General features: G+C 47.8%; 1 protein-coding gene across 2 annotated transcripts in view; it reads right to left on the reverse strand.

Annotated features, from left to right (window-relative positions):
- Positions 1-23,650, reverse strand: part of LOC144772333 (uncharacterized) — a 204,302-nt gene extending 180,652 nt beyond the window's left edge. Inside the window, exons 1-3 of one of the 2 annotated variants that reach the window (XM_078656574.1) lie at positions 23,279-23,650; positions 19,053-19,179; positions 15,115-15,222 (exon numbers count right to left, since the gene is read on the reverse strand). In XM_078656574.1, the coding sequence (XP_078512700.1) occupies positions 15,115-15,222; positions 19,053-19,179; positions 23,279-23,302 (259 nt within the window). In that variant the 5' untranslated portion in view covers positions 23,303-23,650. The remainder of the gene's footprint in view (positions 1-15,114; positions 15,223-19,052; positions 19,180-23,278) is intronic. The other variant, XM_078656575.1, reaches the window with a different exon arrangement.
- Positions 23,651-24,015: the final 365 nt, after the last annotated feature.

The raw sequence follows: 24,015 nt of genomic DNA on the forward strand, positions 1-24,015 counted from the left end.
CCCTTCTTGTCTAATCAGGAAAGTTAATTCCTCCTTGAACATTCGAGAAAGTTTCTAGCGAACTCTGAGCTACGCTGGCAAACCCAAAACTTAAGTCTAGTATCGACAGTAGTAGACCTAGTTAACGTCTGGCCTAGGCCTTTACTGCTGTAGGTATTATTCCAATGCGCAGAGCCTATTGGGAAGATAGGAGCTACACTACAAATGTATTGTGATGCATCATGTGTTTTCCTCCTTACACCTCTGAATGAATGTCATGCATTGCATCATGTGTTATGTGCTTACACCCCTACAGGTATTGTGATACATAGGTGGTTGTTTTCTCCCTAGTACAGGTGGTGCTAGTGAGGTCCTGTTACCAGTAGTTACTGGTTGTGTGCTATTTTGTGCTAAAGTAATTTTACATTCTAAGTGCTATTTCTGAACGTGTTACTTCTGATTCCTGACAGTGGTCCAGGTGGCCCTGTCTTGTACATATCCCCTGTAAATTCTGCCCGTGCCTCTGGCACATTGTAAAGTGTGTGTTTTATCTAATGTGTTTTGGTGTAATACAAAGGCTATTTTTATATAACCTTGTGTGGAGTTTCCTTTGTGGTGGGTCCTGGGTGTTGTTGCTGGGGTGCGTGCGCAAATACTTAACTTACATCGCCTCCAAGTTTAGCCTTGCTGCTCGCGCCACGTTACCTAGAGGGTGAGCAGGGGTTATCTTGGCGTGTAACTCCCTTGCCCTGACTTGGGGGTGGTGGTCTCTGACTGACTTTGGCGAAAGCCCTGGCCAGCCGGGGATCCCATTTCCAACATTGGCGGCAAGCGGTGAGGATAAGGATTTGTGTTTGCCTTGTACCTTAGTAGCAGCTGGCTGCACCACAAAACTCTGCATTTTAGATGACCACATTTTAGGGGATTGTATTTTTTTTTGAAGTTTCATATTTTCTTCTCCTGAAGGTATCATTGTGCAATTGTGTCAGTACATTTGTCCCCCGCCCTGCGCCCAGAGTCGGTACCTGTGTCACTTGTGGTCAGGTTGAGGAATCAGGGGTGGTAGAAACTGCCTTACCAGTCCGAGGGGAGGGTTGGGTGTGGATGAATGGTGTGTGGCACTAGGCAAGTGAATAGGAGTTCTCTAGGGTAGAGAGCTTGCTGAGACCTTGTGAATTGTGTACTCCTGTGTTAGCTCAGACCCCTAGGTTCCCTGTGTGATCTTTTCTCTAGAACGTCCTGCCAAGATGGAGCTTGTCTTTGATTTCAGTGATCTAGATACCTACAGTACGTGGGAGCTGGTAAGGTTCTGTGACGAGAGAGACCTAGGGAGGGGTGAGTCAAACTGGTACGACCTTAGGGACCGCCTGGTCAGATGGCAAGAGGGTCAATGGGATCGTGAACGCAGTGAGGAAAGGGCCCGGGCCCCACACCAGGAGGGTGGTGGGTCTGTGAGGAGCCCTGAAGATTCAGAAGAGGAGGAAGAAGATGACAGCACCTGGATGCCAGTAGAGAGTGAGGACCCCATAGATAGGGAGTCCCTTGCTGGGTCCAGCGTAGGAGGCAGCGCCTCATCCCTTTCCCTGTCCCCAGAGGAGCTGGAAGATAGGAGGAGAGAAAGGGAGCACCAGCTGGCCATAGAGAAGCTCAGGTTAGAGCATGCCCAGGCTATGGCGCAGCTGGAGCTTAGGAAGCAACAGCTAGAGACCGAGAGGGTCTTAGCGCAGGAAAGGATAGAGAAGGCTGAGAGGGCCTCCACCAGAGGCAAAGTAGCTCTGGAGGATAGACTATCCCCTGCGCGCAGTTTTAATTTTCTGGATTCCCCGGGGAGGGTTGAGTCCAGTGGTGGCAGCTATATAGAGCCCAGTGCAAGAAGTCCCACTCCCAGTTCCCACAGCCTGGTACCTGTTTCCCCAGAGGAGGAGTATAGGTTGAAGTTCAGGGACAGTAGGAAACTGTCTCACCAGTCTTGGGAGGAGTTTGCAGGGGACTGTCAGTGTGCACTGATTGAGTGGTTAGAGGTTCCCACGGGACCTGATTTTGACAAGCTGTTTGATCTTATTCTCAAGGAGCAGGTGCTCAGTTGTTGTTGGCCGGAGTTGCGGCAACACCTGTTGAGGTTGGAGACCTTTGATCCTTGGGAGCTGGCAAAGGAAGCAGACAGATTGGAGAGTGCTAGAGGTTCTCTAGAGTCATTAGGGAGTGACTCCAAAAGTAGTGGTTCAGGTATCTTCCAGCCCAGCGTGGTGGAAGAGGCTCAGTGTAGCCCAGCTAGGTCCCAGGATAGCGAGGAGGGTGTAGGGGCTCACTGCCTGGCTCAGTGGAGCAGGAGTGAGGGGGAGACCGAGGTTCCCCAGACGCCCGAAGCCCTGCCTCAGGACTTGGATGGTTTCTGTAGGGAACACCAGGTTGGGGACCTAGGCTGTCCTGTTAGTCCATTTGAGGAAGATCTCCCAGTGAGTAGAGGACCTGGAGCGTCTGTAACCAGAGCTCCTGTGGTTCTAGAGGCTGGCAGTACCGCTCCGGTAGGGAGGGTACAGGAGTCCAGCGTGAGGAGTGATTGGGGGATGAGTTTCCCAGTGGATGCACCAGTGGACCAGGGACTAGCCAGTTGGGCTAGATCTTCTTGGGGGGACCCGGGTGGCGCCACTTCTGGTCTGGGGGATCGTCACGCCGTCAGGTGGACAGAGGGCGGGAGATCTGCGCCAGACAGACAGTCACACAACAGATGTGACATTTGTTAGCCTCAGGGGGATTGTGTGTGAATCCCCAGAAGTCCTGGAGTGCCAGGCAATGGTTCCACCGAAGGTTTTAGACCAGAAGTTGGAAGGCCAGGTTCAGGATCAGCCTGACCTGAAGGGAAGGACGACTGTAACCACTGTCCTGACCGGTTCTTCTTCCAGAGGAACTTCTCCAGGTGGGAGAGGGCAGACCTCTGGAAGGGGGTGCAGAGGGTGGGAGAGCCCACCTCTGACCCCGGTGCAACCTGAGTGGATAAGCCCTGGGTTGGAATGGCGTTCTAGGTGTACCCCTCGCCGGAGGAGGAGGAACCCTAGGAGAAGAGGTAGGGGGAGGAGAGCCTTCCCCGAGACTCCTGGTCCGCCTGAGGTTGTAGGCCCTAGGCTGGAGAACCAGTGGCAGTCTAGTCCTGTCTTGCAGACAGGAAGAGTGGAGAATGGCTTCTATGGGCCAGGGGTTACTACCCCCCGCTCTGCGAATTGGCAAGGACCAGTGGCACCTGGGTGGCCCAGGGCCTGGTCCTGGCCGCGGACAGCTCGGGAGTACCAGTGGGGTAGCCCAGTTGGTCCTGACAGTGTGTTTAGAAGGAATCCCATGGGTTCACCGTGGCGTAGAACAGGAGGGTGTCCCTGCAGTTGCGGGCCCGCGTCCGTGTTCTATCGCCCCAAGCAGGGAAGTCCATCACGGTGGTGATTGTTCTACCCTGCGTTTTGGCTGGAAGGGGGTTGTGTTGGACTTTGGCCCTTAGGGCAGGTTCACCCCTAGACTTTTTGCGTTAAAAGGTGACCTGGCAATGGTGATTTTTGGGATTCTGCGCACTTTCACTGTGTCCCAGTGGAAAGTGCGTGCGCACTCTGAGTGCATGTGCTGAGCTAGGCCTGCCCGCCCATAGGAATGCATGGGGAATGTATGTGTCCCTGGTAGTTCCTGATGCGTGGGGTGTACAGGCTTGAGTCTGGTATGTGTGAACTTGTGTGAGTGAATGCTGCGCAACGGTGTATGCAGCATGTATGTGTCTAGTAGGGAAGCGCCATTTCTAGACATGGCTGTACGTGTGCTGTGAGGGTGCTGGCGTGTGATTGGCTGGAGCTGGCTGGCATGCCAGGCTCCAGGAAGTCTGGATGGGTCTGCCCAGTGGTGAGTGGGAGATTAGCATGAGTGATGTGTGGGAGGAGTGTACCTGTGTCCTGGATGGGCTGGGTTTTCCCCATACAATGCTGGCTCCGCCCCCCTGTGGTTTGTCTAACGACCCAAGCCCTGCCAGTGAATAGAGAGGGTGGTTGAGGTAAACAGAGTACTCAAGAACCAGCTGCGACTGGTTCCGCCCCCACTCTGCACCCTCAGACAAAGGGAAATGGTGTATAAAAATGGGGCGGTGTCCCCACAGATGTTGTTCTCTTCCAGGATCCTGAGGGGGCTGTTGCTGCTGCTGGGCCAGAGGACCGCCACTTGGAGTGTCTCCCTGCCTGGAGACCCAGTGAGCCTTGCCCCCCCTACATTCCACAAGGAACTTTCCCTGTGATCCTGCCCTGCTGAGGGCACCTGGAAGCGCTGGGATTATTGCTAGCGCTAGGAGCGCTGTGGATTTCCCTCCGAGCGCCTGGGAGCGCTTCCCTTGATTTGCGGTGCTAGATTTGCCCCCTAGCGCTGAGAGCGCGCCCTATTTCCTGCAAGCGCCTCGGGGCGCTTTATTGTTTCAGCCGGTGCCCACCCGGCATTGCTTCGGTGATTTGCTGCTGTTTTTAAACTCGAGGGAGCCCTCGGTTTATTGAGCCCCCGCCTAGAAGTGCCGGAGACGGGCCGCCGCGCTGCCCGCGACGACCCGGAAGTGGCTGGCCGGCCGGCCAATCCGAGCGCGGCCCGACGGAAAGCCCGCCCCCGCGACCTGGAAGTCAGGCAGGCCGGGGACAGGACATAGAGGCAAACCGGAAGCTGACGGGGGCCCACCCCGTGCTAAGGTGCAAGAAGGGAGAAGAAGTGCCCAGACGCCAGCGCCGGTTCCAGCAGGGCTCTCCTGAGAAGGGGGAGAGCCTCGCCTAAGCGTCTGGTGAGCGGAGCAGAGAGTGAGGAAGTCCGCCCGCACCAACCTGAGTTCACCGCCGCCGACCCCTCCGGAGTCCCTGTGCTGCACACCGGTGAGTGGAGCTCTGTTTGACCCCCTGCCCGACCGCGAGTGAAGAAGTCAGACGGCAGGAGCCCCGGTGAGTGGGGCTCCGTGTTGGCAGTCCGCAGGGGGGGGGGGGGGGGCATTGGTGGGGTGAGAGCCTGCGAGGCTCCTCTGAGGCCCCAATTGTTTCTTCAAGCCCAGAGAGGCTCAGGGGCATTTCTCCGAGCCCGAGGGCTCCAACCAGGTGGAGAGTTGCTTTGCGAGCCCTGAGAGGCTCTTGGGGGGGCACATCTCTTCAAGCCCACGAGGCGCAACGGGCGCATTTTATCATTGAGAGCCCAGAGAGGCTCTTGGGGGCACATCATGAGTTAAGAGCCTAGAGAGGCTCAGGCGCCACCATTGTTGTTTAGAGCCCAGAGAGGCTCAGGGGCCATTTGTGTATGCAGAGCCCAGCGAGGCTCCAGCGTTGGCCCCTCACTCACTTCACAGCTGCCCAGCACTTCGTGGGCAGCTGCCACGTTTAGGCCCCTGACATTGGGACAGTTCTGGTGTTCCTGCCTATGGACAGTCACAGGTGGTGACTTGTGAGTTTGGCGCAATTGTTATTGTTTTTACACCTCTGAATGTATTGTGATGCATCATGTGTTTTCCTCCTTACACCTCTGAATGAATGTCATGCATTGCATCATGTGTTATGTGCTTACACCCCTACAGGTATTGTGATACATAGGTGGTTGTTTTCTCCCTAGTACAGGTGGTGCTAGTGAGGTCCTGTTACCAGTAGTTACTGGTTGTGTGCTATTTTGTGCTAAAGTAATTTTACATTCTAAGTGCTATTTCTGAACGTGTTACTTCTGATTCCTGACAGTGGTCCAGGTGGCCCTGTCTTGTACATATCCCCTGTAAATTCTGCCCGTGCCTCTGGCACATTGTAAAGTGTGTGTTTTATCTAATGTGTTTTGGTGTAATACAAAGGCTATTTTTATATAACCTTGTGTGGAGTTTCCTTTGTGGTGGGTCCTGGGTGTTGTTGCTGGGGTGCGTGCGCAAATACTTAACTTGCATCGCCTCCAAGTTTAGCCTTGCTGCTCGCGCCACGTTACCTAGAGGGTGAGTAGGGGTTATCTTGGCGTGTAACTCCCTTGCCCTGACTTGGGGGTGGTGGTCTCTGACTGACTTTGGCGAAAGCCCTGGCCAGCAGGGGATCCCATTTCCAACAGCAGTACTTACTCACATGGGGTTTGGTCCCAAATTCATATCTTGGATAAAACTCCTCTATGCGAGTCAGACGGCGCATGTGACGCCGAATGGTCATATCTCCCGCACGATACCACTGGCTAGGGGGACGAGACAGGGTTGTCCGCTGTCGCCCCTACTATTTGCGCTGGTCCTGGAGCCCCTAGCCACATTAATCAGAACTACTCCGTTGTTGAAGGGGATCGGCTGGGGGGAAGGCTGGGAAGACAGTCTCCCTCTACACCGATGATATGCTGGTCTATTTGATGGACCCGGAGGAGGGGATCCCAGAACTTCTGGCGCTATGTGATAATCACGGGAAAGTGTCCGGTTACACAATTAATTGGACAAAATCAGTGATTTATGTGCTGAAGGGCCCGGCGCCGACCCTCCCCCCTGACTGTCCACTGGAGATAGCAGACACCACCTTCAAATATTTAGGAATTCATGTCGCGCGGAACGCAACCGATTTCTATGAACGAAATCTAAAACCGCCGCATGTTCGCCTACGGAGCGACATACTTCACTGGAAGGCCCTGCCCCTGACGTTGCTGGGAAGAGCAGCGCTATTCAAATTGATGGCGTTGCCGCGCTTTCTGTATGTACTTGAAAATACCCCCTTCCTAGTGCCACCGCCCTATTTCCAACAAGTGACAGCTATGATAACCGGTCTTCTGTGGGGAGACCGCCCGGCACGAATAGCACACGTGAAGCTGAACAGGAGCTGGTATGAGGGGGGGATAGCCCTGCCAAGTATACAGATATACTACTGGGCAGCACAACTTAAAGTCATTAACCATTGGTTACACGTCCCCCAGGAGGATCCGGCTTAGACAGACAGAATACAGCTGGGCACACATAGTTTGCTGGCGACGCTTTACCACAAGGGGCGTGCAGCGAAACTGATGGGACCAACAAAACACACAGTGGCGCTGTGGTATAGAGCACAAGTGAAACTTAAGTGGGATGGTGTCATCACAAAACTCACCCCTCTATGGGACACTAAGGCATTGGGTCATATGCGACACAGCAAAGGGTTCACACAGTGGGATAATATTGGCATTTCCACGGTGGGAGACATGTGGGAGGGGGGATTCCTTTCTCCCAACTCCAACAACAATACGACTTAGGCCCCAATGAAACTTATAGAAATGTCCAAATTAGACATGCACTATTGACAGCCATACCGGAGGGCACCGAGGTCCCTGAAGCCTCCCCATTGGAGGATCGCTTGCTTACTGACTTCATGCAGTCCAGCGCCACTTCCCTGACATATCGTAAGCTATTAAATAGCCTACCAGACCCGATGAACAAGCTGCGAGAGAAATGGGTGGGTGAGCTGGGAGACAGGGACGAAACGGACTGGAACGCGGCACTGGCGTCCCCGAAGGAAGCAGGTATTTCGGCTAGGTTCAGACTGGTGCAGCTTTAGATACTGCACCGGATTTATTACACGAGGACCACACTACATTAGCTCCACAGGGCGGACCACCCATACTGTCTTCGAGAGTGTGGGGAGGAAGGCACTTTTCTGCATACAATCTGGGAATGCCCGGTTATAATTAATTACTGGAGGCAGGTGATGCGCACCATTTCTCAAACGCTAGAAGCATCCCTTGCACCGGAACCTCGTGCATGCTTAGTGAATGTGTGGGAACCTAATGATCTCGCGCGCCACGGTCAGCTTTGGGCCATTGTGGGTATTATGGTTGCGAAAAGAGACATAGCGCAGAGATGGGGGGCGGCGGACTCGCCTACTCTGGCGTAATGGTGTAGAAACATGGATACACTCATGGTGACGGAAAGAGCGGTGTATAAGATAAGGGCGAACCCTCGAAAATGGAATAAAGTATGGCTGCCGTGGAACAGTTACCGAGGGGATTTATATGCTCCATTATTGGAAGACGTTATTGATAGCTCAGGCGACGAGGGGGAGGAGGACTGATAGGTACAGTCATCATTGTAGGATTTTGCGATTCCTAAATTGCGAAAATTAAGGAATCGCAATTTGGGAATTGCAAAATCCTATGCATCAATAAATAGAAAAACTTTTTGCGATTTCTTAATTTTCTTTATTTGAGATTCCTTAATTGCGAATCGCAATTAAGGAATTGCATTACATTGATTCCTATGGGCCTAGAGGCCCATAGGAATCAATGGGAAGGCATTCTCATTTTGCGAATTCGCAATTAAGGAATCGCAAAATGAGAATGCAATTTCAAGGGTGCAGGGGGGGTCCAAAGGACCCACCCCTGCACCCCTGAAATGTCATGTAAGTACATTTTACTCACACACGTCCCAAGGGCAGGTGTGTGTGCAAAGAACAAGTTACTTACCTTCGGTAACGCTTTTTCTGGTAGATACAGTATCTGCCTGTGGATTCCTCACCTTGTGAATATCCCCCTTGCGTCAGCAACGTTCGGAGTTTTTCTTTGTAGCACGCCGGCGTGGACGACGTCATAGGAACGCGGCATCGCTCGCGACTCTGTCTGACGTCACCGACCCCTTATTAGGCCTACGTCGGCGTGATGACATCAGTTCCGCCCTTTTTTCCGTGCCTTCGAGGCACACGGACGGACCAATGAAATAGCACACAGTGCATAGCAAAGGTATCAAAACCCAAAATATACAAATAAAACCAGGTATAGCAGAGTGCACGACAGGGAGGCGGGCGGGTCAGTGAGGAATCCACAGGCAGATACTGTATCTACCAGAAAAAGCGTTACCGAAGGTAAGTAACTTGTTCTTCTGATAGATACATTTGCCTTGTGGATTCCTCACCTTGTGAATAGAGTCCCACAGCAGTCCCCACTCCCGGAGGAGGGTGTCCACTCTGCTACACCAGGAAATCTTGGAGGACAGAACGCGCGAAGTGGCCGTCCCTCCTCACCTCGGAATCCAAGCAGTAATGCTTCGCGAAAGTGTGGAGGGAGGCCCAAGTCGCGGCTCTGCAAATATCCTCAACAGGTACACCTCTAGACAATGCAGAAGTAGCAGACCGTGCCCTGGTAGAATGAGCTCTTATACCCTAAGGAGGGTCCTTACCCGCCAGGGAGTAGCAAATCTTGATGCACAGGATTATCCACCTGGAAAGTGTGCGCTTGTGCACCGCTCTGCCCTTCCGACAGCTAGCAAAACCAACAAACAGCTGGTCGTCCATCCGAAAGTCTTTAGTTCTGTCCAGATAAAAAGACACCGCCCTCTTAGGGTCCAGACGGTGCAGTCTCTCTTCCTCCTTGGAAGGGTGAGGGGGAGGAAAGAAGGTAGGAAGGGTAATGGACTGTCCTAGATGGAAGGGAGTTACCACCTTAGGCAGAAAAGCAGCCCTGGTCCTAAGAACCATTCGTTCTGCATGAATGGTCAGGAATGGGGGCTTAGAACTAAGAGCTTGAAGCTCACTCCCCCTCCTTGCCGAGGTGATTGCTACTAAGAAGACCGTCTTGAAAGACAAAAGCCTCAAGGGACACTTGTGTAAGGGTTCAAAAGGAGAACCCATCAAGAAAGTCAAGACAAGATTCAAATCCCACTGAGGCACGATAAATGGAGAAGGAGGGAACTTATTTGTAAGCCCCTTCAGAAACCTCAAAACCACTGGAGATTTAAAAAGAGACGGCTGATCCGGCAAGCAAAGAAATGCCGATAACGCCGAAAGATAACCTTTGACTGTGGCAACAGCAAATCCTTGCTGCGCCAAAAAGAGAGCAAACTGCAAAATATCAGATAAATGAGCCCTCAAAGGATCAACAGCCTTCTCCCTACACCAAACAACAAATTTAGACCATCTATACGAATAGATGGACTTGGTGGAGTCACGCCTGGCCGAAAGAATGACATCCACCACATCGTGAGGGAGAGAAAAAGAGTTCAGGTTGCCCCGTTCAATCTCCAGGCATGAAGATGTAATGTCTGGAGGTGGGGGTGTAGAACCTGCCCCTCCATCAGAGAGGAGGTCTGCCCTGAGAGGGAGACGGAGCGGCGAGTGAGAGGAGAGGTGGAGAAGATCTGTATACCACACCCTTCTTGGCCAGTCCGGGGCGACCAATATGACTTGGGCCCGGTCTTGTCGAATCTTCCTCAGAACCCGAGGAATCAAGGGTATGGGGGGGAAACACGAAAAGGAGTTGATCTCCCCAACTCAACTGAAACGCGTCCCCCAAAGCTCCTTGCATCGGATACTGGAGACTGCAGAATGACAGGCAGTGAGCATTCTCGTGAGTGGCGAATAGGTCCACCCGAGGAGTTCCCCACATCCGAAAGATGTAACGAACAACCTCTGGATGGAGCCTCCACTCGTGGTCGGCAGAGAACTGCCAACTGAGAACGTCTGCACGAACGTTCAGAACTCCGGCCAGATGATTTGCCATCAGACAAATCTGATGGTCCTGAACCCAGGACCAGAGACGCAGAGCCTCTCTGCAGAGACACCGCGACCCCACTCCTCCCTGCTTGTTGATATACCACATCGCGGTCGTGTTGTCCGTCAGGACTTGAACCGACCGACCGCGAAGGGAAGGGAGGATGGCCTTGAGCGCCAAACGTATCGACCGCAACTCTAGAAGGTTGATATGAAGCAACCTTTCCTCTGGAGACCAAAGACCTTTGACCTCCAGATCCCCCAGATGAGCACCCCACCCTAGAGTGGATGCATCCGTTATCACTGTGGCCACCGATGGAGGCAGCTGGAAAGGCTTTCCTTGAGAAAGATTGCTTTCCACACTCCACCAAGACAGATCCGCCGCAGTTTCTCTGGAGATCCTCACTGACTCCCTGAGATCTCCGTTGTGCTGATACCACTGCCTGCGGAGGCACCACTGGAGTGCCCTCATGTGCCAGCGTGCATGGTTGACCAACAGAATGCAAGAAGCCATCAGACCAAGCAGACGAAGGACTTTCAGGACTGGAACAACCGCTCCATTGAAAAATAAAGGAATCATTTTCTGTATGTCGCGAATCCTTCGAGGTGGAGGGAATGCACGTTACACAGTAGTGTCCAGTACCGCACCTATGAACAGGTTGCGCTGGAAGGGCACCAGGTGAGACTTGGGTACATTTATCGAAAAACCCAACCTGTGTAACAACTGAGTTGTCTCTTGCAAATGAAGGAGCACCTTCTCTGGCGACTCTGCTTTGATGAGCCAGTCGTCCAGATACGGAAATACAGGAATTCCCGACCTTCTGATATGTGCCGCCACCACTGCCATCACCGTGGTGAAAACTCGAGGCGCAGTAGTAAGTCCAAACGGAAGGACCGCAAACTGTAGTGTTGCGAACCCACCGTAAAACGGAGATACTTCCTGTGCGACTTCAGGAAAGGGATGTGGAAATAAGCATCCTGCAAGTCGATCGACACCATCCAGTCTTCTTCCAACAGCGCTTGAAGAACCTGCGCAAGAGTGAGCATCTTGAACTTTTCTTGTTTCAGATACAAGTTCAAGATCCTGAGATCCAGGATTGGCCGAAGCCTGCCATCCTTCTTGGGGATCAGAAAATACCGGGAGTAGCATCCCTGACCCCTCTCCTGCTCCGGAACCACCTCTATCGCACCCTTCCTGAACAGTGCCAGGACTTCTTCCTGCAGGAGAAGCAGGTGGTCCTCTGAACAATAACCTTGGCAAGGAGGGTAATTGGGAGGAAATTCCCGAAAGGGAAGGGCAAACCCATTTTTTACGAGATTGAGAACCCAAAGATCTGATGTAACCGATTCCCAATCCCGTAGAAAATGAGTAAGCCGACCCCCTACCGGACCCGCATGATCCGGAATGGCGGATCTAGGGCTGCTTTGCTGTTGCAGGTGGAGGGTGGGTATTAGAGGAGGAAGTAGAGGAGGAAGAGGCTTGACGTCCACGTCCCTTCTGTCTACCTCTATAAGACTAGTACAGAGGGTTCTGCTGCTGCTGCTGCTGTTGCTGGCCTTGCCTGAAAGGAAGATCTGCCAAAGCCTCTGAACTTCCTGGTGGCTGTACCTTTCGCCTGCAAGGCCAAAGATCTAGCCGTCGCCCGGCTATCTTTGAACCTCTCCAGAGCTGTATCCGCGTTCTTCCCAAAGAGACCAACCCCGTCAAAAGGTAAATCCAAAAGAGTAGCCTGTACATCAGTGGAAAACTCTGAGGACTTTAACCAAGCAGCTCTTCTGGTAGCTACTGAAGAACCCATTATTCTAGCCACAGAGTCTGCAGTGTCCATGCCACTCTGAATAACTTGGCGGGCTGCAGCCTGAGTGTCCAAAACAACTTCATTAAAGTTTTTTCTGTCTTCCTCTGGAAGTTTAGCAGACAATTGTTTGACCGAGTCCATTAGGGCATGCACATATCTACCAAGCAAACAAGTAGCATTTGTTGATTTTAAAGCCATGCTACCTGAGGAGAAGACCTTCTTAGCGGCTTGATCCAATTTTTTGGAGTCTTTATCTCCAGGAACTTGGGGAAAAGAGCCTGCTGATCTATTCGCACAAGCAGCCTGTACCACCAGACTCTCTGGCGAAGGGTGAGATGACAAGAACTCAGGATCTCCAGGAGCCACCCTATAACGTCTCGCCACCGATCTAGATACTGCAGGTGCAGACAAAGGCTTTTTCCAAACTTCCAGAATTGGCTCGGTCAGAGCTTCAGTGAAAGGTAGAGTTGGCTCAATGACAGAAGAAGGCGAATGTAAAACTTCTGTAAGGATATTAGATTTGAACTCAACTGTTGGTAAAGTTAAGTTCAGCAATTCAGCAGCTTTTCTAATTACCATATGGTATGGTACCACATCCCTGGAGGGTGCATCTGAAACCACAGGTAATCCCCATTCCGGAGAAAGTTCAAGACTGCTAGCAGAATGAAGATCTTCAAAACAATCATCATGTTCCTGAAGTTCGCCTTCCTCCACTTCAGGTTCCACATACTCTTTCTCCTCCAATAGAGGTTGGGCTCTACGTCTCGACCACTCCATACGGATCGAAGTCGACGGATCCAGTAACGACTCCGATGGAGTCGGAGCCGGCGTCGACCGAGGAGCTGGAACATGAGGTAGAGATACAGGAATCGGCGTCGAGCCTCGATCCGAATTTCGAGGTCGCTCCGGCGGCGCGGAACCGATCCAAGAAAGATATGGAGTCGGCATGAAAGGTAGAAAAGGCGCCGGTGCATAAGCTTGGGGGGGGCCCAAGTTAAAAGACAAAGGACCCATAGGACCCGCAGGTGCACCAGTGGGGTACATTGCCCTCGTATATACTCCATACATAGCATTTAGGAAATGAGATGGATCCTGACCAGGACCAGGAAAGGAAGGGTAAGAACCCATTGGTGGATTCGTAGGAGGCTGTACTGGATTCGGTTCCCCCTGATCCTTTTGACTTTCCGGTTCATCCTCCGGAGTCGGAAAATGAGGAACCTCCACGATTCCCTCATGCTCCGAAGACGGACCCGAAGCCGGATTCGGATCCAGTTCCGGTGTATGCTCTCGAGATCTTACCGGAGTGGTACCACCAGCAGGAGACGGAGACACAAAGTCCTTGTGATGCTTCCGAGAAGATTTCTTCTTAGAGTCCGAAGACCCCAAATGATGGTGAGAACTATGCTTCTTCCTCTTATGCTTTCTCTTCGAGGAACTCGAAGCATGCCCAGAAGCTGACTTCGACGCCGACTCCGATCTGACCCTCGACCTCGAACGCGACCTCGATGACTTCGATCGCGACCTCGATCTTGACTTCGATCTTGACTTCGGTCTCGATCTGGAGTGTCTTGATCTTGATCTCAAATATCTACCAGCTTCTTTATTTTTAATTTTGGCTAATAAAAGTTTAGCCTCTCGTTCACGTAGAGCCTTCGGATTCATTTTAGAACAGGATCGACAGCCCTTGACGTCATGATCCGACCCCAAACACCATAAGCAATCTTCGTGTGGATCGGTAATTGACATCATCCGGGCACACGAGCCACACTGCTTGAATCCCGTTTTCTTCGACGACATCCTCGACGAAGAACAGAAACAGTAACAGACAAAAAGTAACAAAGTCTCTATCTGTAACTACAGAAGATCCCTGAAACCGTTAGCTTCGACGACGCGGAAAAAAGGGAACTGATGTCATCACGCCGACGTAGGCCTAATAAGGGGTCGGTGACGTCAGACGGAGTCGCGCGCGATGCCGCGTTCCTATGACGTCGTCCACGCCGGCGTGCTACAAAGAAAAATTCCGAACGTTGCTGACGCAAGGGGGATATTAACAAGGTGAGGAATCCACAAGGCAGATGTATTTATCGGAAATATCAGTTTCAAAAATGCATTTATTTGCACTTTTGAAACTTTTCGCAAATTACCATGAAGGTTTACTTCATGGTAATTTTTTCCTTATAAATTGCGAATTCGCAAATTTAAAAAAATCATGCATAGCATTTAAGAAATCGCAATTTTGCAATTTCTTAAATGCTATCGCAATTTGAGAAATCGCAAAAAAATGCGATTTCTTAAATTGCGAAAAAAAAATTTAAAAATGATGCATCCCAATAAAGCTTTTTGCGTTCGCAAACAACCGAATTTTGATATTCGCACCGTTTGCGAATGCAAAACAGCTTGATGCATGTGGCTGTCCGTGTCTTTACCAGATTAACATGAGAGGAGTTAACACAGTCAGTAAATGATTAGAAGCACTTAAGGACTGAGGTGCCAGGTATTCAATGGGCCTGAGCCTAGCAACCATAGTGCGTCCACATTATTGATTCCAATGTCGGAACGTCGTCCACACTGCCACAGACACAATTTGACGAATGTACCAGCTATTGAGTCTTTCAGTTTTGTTATGGTTGTAATAAAACAAAAGTAAGACGTCATTTGACACTAAGTGAGCGATGCCAATACAATCGGTGCTCATCCAAAGTAACGCCGCCGGACCCATGGTTGTCGACTGAAGGGCTGTGTATTTTTTTCGATATTTGGTTATTTTATTTTATCGCAGCCGGCCTCAGGGTTGTAGGTTCATCGCTGTGTATTGATACCAACTGTTAATAAAGGTCTTACGGAGAAAAAAAACCTCTCTTTTTACTGATTAAACACACGCGCTCCCCATTTTCACTCACTTGGACAATGGTCTTCGCTGTGTCCTCTGTCAGAGTCATCATCTATGAAGCAAAAGCCTTCCTTTTCTTTTTCTTTTAGCGAAAAGACAAAGTTTGATATCACAGGGCCTAAAGAAAATAAGTATAAATTGAAAAAAATAAGCATGTGAATGATCTCAGTTATTTAGGTCATAATATATGCTATAAACAAACAGAGTTAATATGGAATTTTAGAAAAAGCGGAGTAAGAGAAGTGAAGATCAAGAAGCTTCCTGCTCAATGGCAGCCACTGCAACAAGTGTTCTGTATAAGGCAAAGAGTCAACATGTTTTATACTGATAAATATAGACAGCAGAACAAATAGCAAGCGATGGAAGTAATAAACGGGCAGTCAGTTGTAAATAACAGCTGGTATATGTCGGTAATTTAAGATGTCTCAGTGGTGGTCCATAATTCCAGGAAAGAGGGCACAGTCAAGGTCATATGTAAAGTGGAAGTGTGAAAAGGATGAATTGGAAGTAGCGAGTAGTTTCAAGTCAGGATTACGAAGATCACTTTTGAGTAATGAGCTGGCCTGTTTAGTAATATCCTGAATGGCAGCTGGCCTACGGAGGCTCTGATGTACTGATGACAGGTGTGTAAGAGAAGGCCATTTACTGGAGATACTGGACTACTGAAAATCTGGTCGGATGGCAATAAGAGCTGGGTGGCAGCAAATTTACTAAAATTCTAAAGAAATAAGTTTAGTCATTATGTTTTCATAGCTAGAGTTGAACACCCAGCAGTGATCAAAACAACTAGTTTGACAAAATCTGCTTGTATTACTAGCTAACCACAAAATATTTAGGTTTCTTATGGGACTCCAATCTAATGCATCTTAGGCATAAGCCAATGCAACAGTTGTGGGCTCCATAGTCATATTATATTTGAATATTTGAAGCCTTTTTGTGCTTCAATCCCAACTCCAAATTAACAAATAGAGAAACTTAAAAACCAGCAATCCACAAAGTCAGTGACCTGAAAAATATACCTAGTACACGTATAAGGCAATCAGGACAAACAAGGGCATTTAGTGTGAACATTACACTAATTGTGGAGACCCTTATCACTCGTAGTCAGAAATGGCCAGAAATGCACGAAATTTCACAAAATATGTAAGGCTAACCCTGTCCCGCCAATCTTGGTGGCATGATACATCACAGGGCTGCCTGATTTGTCAGAAATTATTTTAGTGAATTTAATTAATTCTTTATTCAATCACTTCCAAAATGATCATAAAAGAATAGATACACATAAATAATATCTTATACAGTGAATATAACTAATACATTAAAATTAATTATAAACGAAAATATTTTTTAATGCGTAACTAAAAAGTTAAAAATGTTTAGTATCTAACCATAGACACCATACTTCAGCTCCAGGGGCTGAGGCACGTTTGCTAAAACTGCAAATATGGGCATGAATCAAGCAGTAAATGGATGGCAGGGAGCATATCTGGCAGCTGAACTGCTTTTCTGTTATCAACAACCCTGGTATCAACAGCACCAGATCTACTCTACCCTGTTTGAAAACTTTGCATATGGCTGCATCCTCTTTTAACTTCACATTTGCCGCCGGTTAAAGCCCTCTACCCTACCCAACCGTGTATTAAACAAGTCTGTCCCCTGGGCAATATTTTGTGCAGACGGCTGAATATCCTGAACATCAGAAGTGGACAGGTCTACATTTTTTCAAGGCGTTTATCAACTGACCCAAAACAATCATAAAATGGGTGCAATTTAATGTCCAAGAGAGGACTGAACTTAGTGCATAATGACTCTATAAGAACTATCTTTGTGGAAAAAGCAGCAACTGTGGTATCAGAAGAGTTGGTCAAAATTTCAGGCTCATCCTTAAGAGGCCTTATTTTTACTGTTCTTTGCCTTTGTTCGCAGCAGGGCATGTACCTAGGAATGGAAGGGCAACAGCTATGGGGCAGAATCTAGTAACTGTAGTTCACTCGAACCTTGGGTGGGTGTATCATCAGGAAATAGAACTAAAACCTATGTTAAGAGTTCCATGCTGCAAAGGCAGATAGGGGGGTGTCCCAAGAGTGTCTAGGTGGAAGGATAGTCGACGCTCCACCAACTATTACACCACAACTGAAGGAGTTCCGAACAAGCACAATTCAAGCTCCTCACCCACACTTTCAAGGCCCTACATAACACTGGTCCAGCATACATCAACAATCGCATCTGCTTTCATAAACCTTCCACACATCTCTCCTTGCCCAGACTCTTTCTTGCACACATCCCATGCATATGGAAAGCCAGATCCAGCGGTCGAGCCTTCTCCTATATCGCTCCTTAGGAGTGGCATGACAAGCCAAGACACATAAGAGCCACACTCTCACTTCTTGAATTCTGCAAGAAGCTGAAGACCTGGCATTTCGCACAGTCCCACTAGGCCCTACGCTTTGCTAGGCGTAGACCTGCTCAGCGCCAGAATCCCCTCCCGGGTGATAGTCCCCCATTAAAATGATGTGGCGTAGAAACAGATGCACAGCTGTGTGTAAACGAAGGTCCTCAAACATCAAAGCGATGAAGTAGTTTTGTAAGGAGAATTTTTCCCAGGTGATGTGAAAAGATAGTTAACTTCTTATAAGAAATATAATTGCTGCTAAAGGGTGTTCCACATGTTACTGAATCATAGAATGCACTTGAATTTTCACAGAAGGCTACCAAATGTTTGGCAATTGTTTTTCTGTTTATTAAATAATAACGAAGTGCAATTTGTGCACGTTATTCGTTGCACAAATTTAGATTTATCTACCACTTGGACTTCGTGAAAGAATATATCAAATAATTAAAGGAATGAGGATACACATGGAATCCTTACTCTATATGTTGGGAGATGAGGACTAGATGGTGGTCAGAGGAGTCTTAATGCATAAAACCATAGAAACCTAAGATGGTGGACTTTCATTTTCACTATAGGAAAGTGAGACCGAGTTCACTGCTTTTACTGATCGATGTCTTTCAGGAAAGCACAAAAGATACTCCCCTTTGCAGACCAAGTGAGCAAGAGGCAGCCTTCTCTTCTGTCAACTTTTGCAGCCAATTGATGGTGGCTGCCAATGCTCAGTAACCCTGCAACAGGAAGCACCTGTAACCAAGATGTAGACTAGTGCAGGAATTGTTCTACTGAAAATTACCCACAGTTGATTCAACCAGCAATCGGGCTAAGCAAATGCCCTTTGGGAGCTTATACTTTTAGTATACACTGTAAAAGTACATTTAAATAAATGCAAACAAAATCAAACACTGAATAAAACACATCCAGGCAGTTCTAACGATCTGCACATTAAAACCACTTATAGAAGAAAAAAAAAAACACATTTCCACCAAACCACTTTCAGAAAACTGTGTACGATTTCGCACGTTTTATAGACTTATCACACTACAAAGCCATCAAAGGAAGTCCTTATACCCTTTGTCATCATCAGAAAAAGCCCTTATACCCTTTTTGTAGATCACCAATGTAGCCATCTGGCTTTTAATAATCTTCTGAGGCAGATTAAAGGATGTATTCACTGAAATTTGTGGACTACACCTTTTCAGGTGACGCCTGTTTAAAATATCCCACTGATGCAGCTTCACCATACATAGTTTTTACATTCCCTATACCAGCTGTCCAGCCCTTGAATCACTGACCCTAAAAGGAATCTAGAAGTAACTGCACAGAATGGAGTATCCCGTAACAGACAACTAACTATACAATTACAGTAGAAAATGTGAAGTCATGTTGCACCCAGAGATTCATAAGGTAGTCCATTTAACATCTTGTTTATATCTAAAAAAATCAACTCAATTATAGAAAAAAGCATTAGCAATACGTAAGCAATGACAACATAAACCACCAAACTGTCTGGAAATTCATGCACAGTGCAAATTTGAGAAAATATAAGGTGATTTTACCGAGTGATAGGAAGGCTTGATGAATTTCCTTCATCAGATTTGCATAAAGATCCGATTGCCAGTTGTGTAAAAGCTCAAACTCCACATGTGAGAAACCAGCAACAACATCCTGGAATGTGAGCAGTGCCTGGAAGAGAGATTGTAATCATGAACATTTATGCAACAGTCGGAAAATTAGCATGGTCAGACATAATGATGAACATAATGTGTTCATATAACGCAAGGTTTTCTCCTCTCATGCCGTCCTTTACACAAGTCCTGTATGACAGTACAATATGGTGATACAAAAGGGGATGAGGGACGGAGAACAATATGGTGCCAGACTAACACAGCTTTGCACCCATCATAGGTGCAGAAGAGTGCTGTCTTCTCACTATCAAAATCTAGCTTCTAAAAAGCCAGAAAGGAACTCTTTTGGGCGCAACAAATTTACACCAGATGATAGTCCTCACAACTGTGTCTCTTTGTTTATTTAATTATTGTGTTTGACAGACATGCCACTGTGATTCAGAGCTCATCCATTGCAGACAGAAGCAAAATTTAATATAACAGATTAAATGTTTTGTGTAAAATGTTATTTTGATTTGATGTGATTTTTTTTCATCATTGTGATTTTAATGACTGCATATTATGTCTTATGCATTTGACATGCCTGAACAAGTTCAGTTTTTTCTGGGAGGAAACGTGTTGGCTGTATTCTTCGTTACATTACAAGAATGAAAACAAGCATTTGCAATGCAATAGGTCTTGCATTTACGCGACTTTGAGCTATCGGCATTGTAAATGACAATGCCTTTTATTTATGTTTCATTTTTAAAACATAAATAAAAGGCATTGCCAATTACAATGGTAATACCTTAAACTCCTGCAAATGCGAGAACAAAGTCAGGTGAAGCACTGAAACCCCAGAGCTGGCTTGGCTGACGCTGCTCTGTCGCTACCTCTGCGCGAAGGCGCTGTCCTTGCCTTGCGGATCCTTCTTCCAGCCGGCTCTGCTGCTAATGCCTGCTGCTGTCCTCCGTGATTTCACCCAAAGCAAAGAGTTAGTGGCAGCGCTCCCAGCAACACCATAAAAAAAAAAATCACATGGTTATTTTACTGGGAGCTATGCCACTGACATTTTGGTTTGGGTGAAATCATGGAAGGAAGAAAGGCATGCGACTGCCATGATTTTACGTAAAAAAAACGAGCTGGGTGAGCTGCATACAACAAAACGTGCAGACACCATGATTTAATGTAAAAATACATAAAAACAAAGAGCCAAGCGAGCCGTGAACGTCCCGCGAGAGATGGGTGTGGGCCCATTGTGCAAGTGAAAATGCACATAGCGCCCTGCAAACACAAATAAAAAGCGCCACCCCCACTGCTAAAGATTGGGTACCACCAGTGGTGTTTCCATTAATTAAGCAAAGAGTTCTTGCTATGGGCTAACACAAGCTATACAGTAAGGACACAGTAAAAGGACCAGTCCTGACGTGAGGTTACAAATTAAGACAAGGTGGTACTAAGGAGGGACTAACAAGCCTATTAACAAATTAGAAACATCGTTTACATAGGACAATGACACAAGCCAATGACAAATATGGGTGAAAAGTGCGCTGGGCTTCAAGTCCATACTCCAATATAGCATGCCTCACAGAGCAGGGCATGCGCTGCCCAGGCTCGACCTAACATGCTCATCATTTCATCTACGGACTGCAATTGTGCATCTTTTAAAAACATGAAATAAACCTTACCGAGATACGTTATTTGGACTATTTGAGTGCAAATCATCCTTTACTGAATGCCTCTCTCACTTTTGTGTATACTCGGTGAGTACCTTTTAACATGCAAGTTAGTGGGAGTTGACAATCTCACAGGGCTTTCTAACCCTGGAACTACCACGTATCATCTATTTCCAAAACCTGTATATAGTTTTTCAGGAATGTGGGAAAATATAGGCCTTGGTAGAATCAAACCCTAATATAATACTAGCATACACCATCTCAATAAACCAATATAGAGACAGTAGAGTTAACCAAGCATAACATCTATTACAAATTATATTCATACCGCTGCAAATGCTAGGGAAACTGAGAGGGTCAATTCTTCTTACGCCCCTTCCCTTGGTTTACAGGTACCAAAGATATTTCTATAGGTTACCTCACCCACTTGTGCTGAGGCATTCTTCTTCTTAGATGACCTACCACAACGTGGTAGGAATAGTACCACCACTGTGGATTCTACTGGATTCCTGTGGTTCTTTTATAAAGGGTACTGGATAGATACAAAGATACAGAACTAATAATGTATACATAACCACCTTTAACCGTCATTGTTGCTCATAGCAATAATTGTGTTTTGCTTTTACCTTTTTGGGAAGACTAAAGGGGTGTTCAGTATTTATAAACACTACATGTAGAATTGTCAAATTAGTTCCTCTATTTACGTAGGACCCGAGCCTGAGTGGCCATTTTGATCGTAAATACATGCATCAAACTTACGTGGCACTTTTTTGAGAGCAAATGTAAATTGATGTTATATTCATGAAATGATTTCTAGCACAGAATGCCGTGGCATATTTTAAATTATATCAGCTATTCCAAAGCTTATTTTAAAAGGTGGAAGTGTGGAATGGTCACAATCCAGCATGTTTGGAACATCATATATTTGTACTTTGAAGACTAAACGTGTCTGCAGGCAAGCGGGTTGTTGTTTTTACATACATATACTTTGGAATGATCCCGGTGATTTTCATTTCACCATTCAGCACACCATTCTGTTTTACTTTGATTTCTAAGTGTCTGTGAGCAAGTGGGTCACTGTCTTTCTATATATATTCTTTGTAATGATCACAGGTATTCTATTTTTGCAAGTGACAAGTCAAGGGACTTAGGAAAGAGAGCATTTGCCTCCATTAGTAGCATGGCCTTAATTTGGTAGACAGGGAAATTACACTGAGCTCTGACGAAGGCTGCATTACCCATAGGAGCTATAATAAGGCCGAAACATGTTGGCTAGATAGTAAATATCTTAAATGAGTGGATAGAATATGCATTAGATTTTGATTACCATCCAACACTTCTGGTTTTAATGATACCCAGATCACTCAACTGATAAAGGAGCATTTCCGTGGGATGTCCGGAGGCATTTTTAGATGTGGATCCTAGTCTCTATCTATGCAGTACTATTTATAAAAGGAGTCCTAGAATTCAGTTGAGTCCACCGCAGTGGTACTATTCCTACCATGATGTGGGAGGTCACCGATCATGGAGCATGCCATGACACGGGTGGGTGTGGTGACCTATCCAAATATCTTTGGACATCTGTAAACTTAGGGAAGGGGCCCAAGCAGAATTGACCCTCTCCATTTCCCTAGCATTTGCAGTAGTGTGTATATAACAGACATGCCAACACTCCCGATTCAGGCGTGAGACTACCGATTTCAGGGCTAGTCTCCCGCCTCCCGATTCCTGCAAGCAAAACCCCGATTCCTCGGAGTTTCAGCTGACAGCGCTTGGTATTGTGTAAAGTGCCAATTCTTCCAGCAATAGTCAGAGTGACCATGCAGGGGCTCTAGAAGGAGTGAAAAATCAACAAAGCGTAATTAACAAGTGAATGGTCTTTTAAAGACCTGTGAAGTAGAGGGGGGGGCGTGTGTGCGCACAAAAAGCTGTTTCAGCCCGGGCTATCACAAGGGGGGTGGAGGGGGGCGGGGAGGGGAGGGAGGGGGGAGCATGCACTGCCAGCAACCTGCCAGGCCAGTGCACAACACTTGCATCACCCTCTCTCTGCCTTCCATTGCGCTGCATGCTTCGGAAAGGTAAAAACAAAACGTGCATTTGGGTTTCAAATGTCCAATCCTGCAGCAGCACACTTCCAAAGCCCTTACATGCCAGTAACCCGATTCAAAGCCCCATTCTCCCGATTTTTTTTTTTTAATCTCCCTATTTGCTCTTCTGAAATGTTGGCATGTATGATATAATATGAGCATGCCCCAGAGAGGGCTATAATTTGCCAACCAACTGCATGGCACCAAAAGGGACACGTGGAATTTAACAGGAGTCAATTTGATTCCTGAAGCATCGTGCTCTTTGGGCAAATAGATTTTTTTTAAATACAATTCCACACTCCTGTGAAGTAAGCTGAACCATAGGACACCCACCCACAGGGTATAGTTATAACAGATTTATGATATCTTATTAGATATAATGAGCGCACTGACATCAAACACATCTCTTACTTACATTCCTTGGTTGGTGGTGGGACATGGCCTTCCTGCTCTTCACGGCAGCTCCACGGGTGAAGACGTGAAGTCCAAGTTAGGGCTGGAGAGAGGCTGAAGGGGAAGAGCACAGACCCCACGGGATGAAGCTGAGGGCAGAGGCCCAGACCGAGCTCCCCTCGACAGTAAGGAGGGGTGGCTGCACCCTGACCTGTGACTGTGCAGAAGAGATCCCTAAACAGCGGGACACAGCACTCCTCGCCCAACACAAGGACACATTAAAACGCAGGTGGATTTACCCCCTCGTAAACAACGAGAAAGGAACTCAGATAAAAATATTCCCCTCAGTAAACAAGAGATAGGGGCCCACCGAGCAGTTCTCTAAACTACACTCTGACTGGACTCCGAGCTCCTCTCTGAACAACGGCTGAAGCCAACCGCCGAGCAACGGCTTCACCACATGAAAACAAACAATTGAAAGCGAGCGGTGGGCATGGAAACTGATGCGCATGCGCAAAATACTGTTTTTATGATTGAGCATGCGCACAATAGTATTCCAATGATTGAGCATGCGCACAATTATAGTCCCTCGATTGAGCATGCGCTGAAGAAACTCCTCGACAACGCATGCTCGCTGCTAGGTCACTTGGCTCGTCGCAGAGCGCTGTAGCGAAACGTTCCACATCAAACGAACTACCTTCTCGGGTTCGGGGCTGCTCCCACTCACCATCACGTGGTAGGACGTCACTTCCCGAGCGT

This window comes from Lissotriton helveticus, chromosome 8 (assembly GCF_964261635.1).
Source record: "Lissotriton helveticus chromosome 8, aLisHel1.1, whole genome shotgun sequence".
NCBI lineage: Eukaryota > Metazoa > Chordata > Amphibia > Caudata > Salamandridae > Lissotriton > Lissotriton helveticus.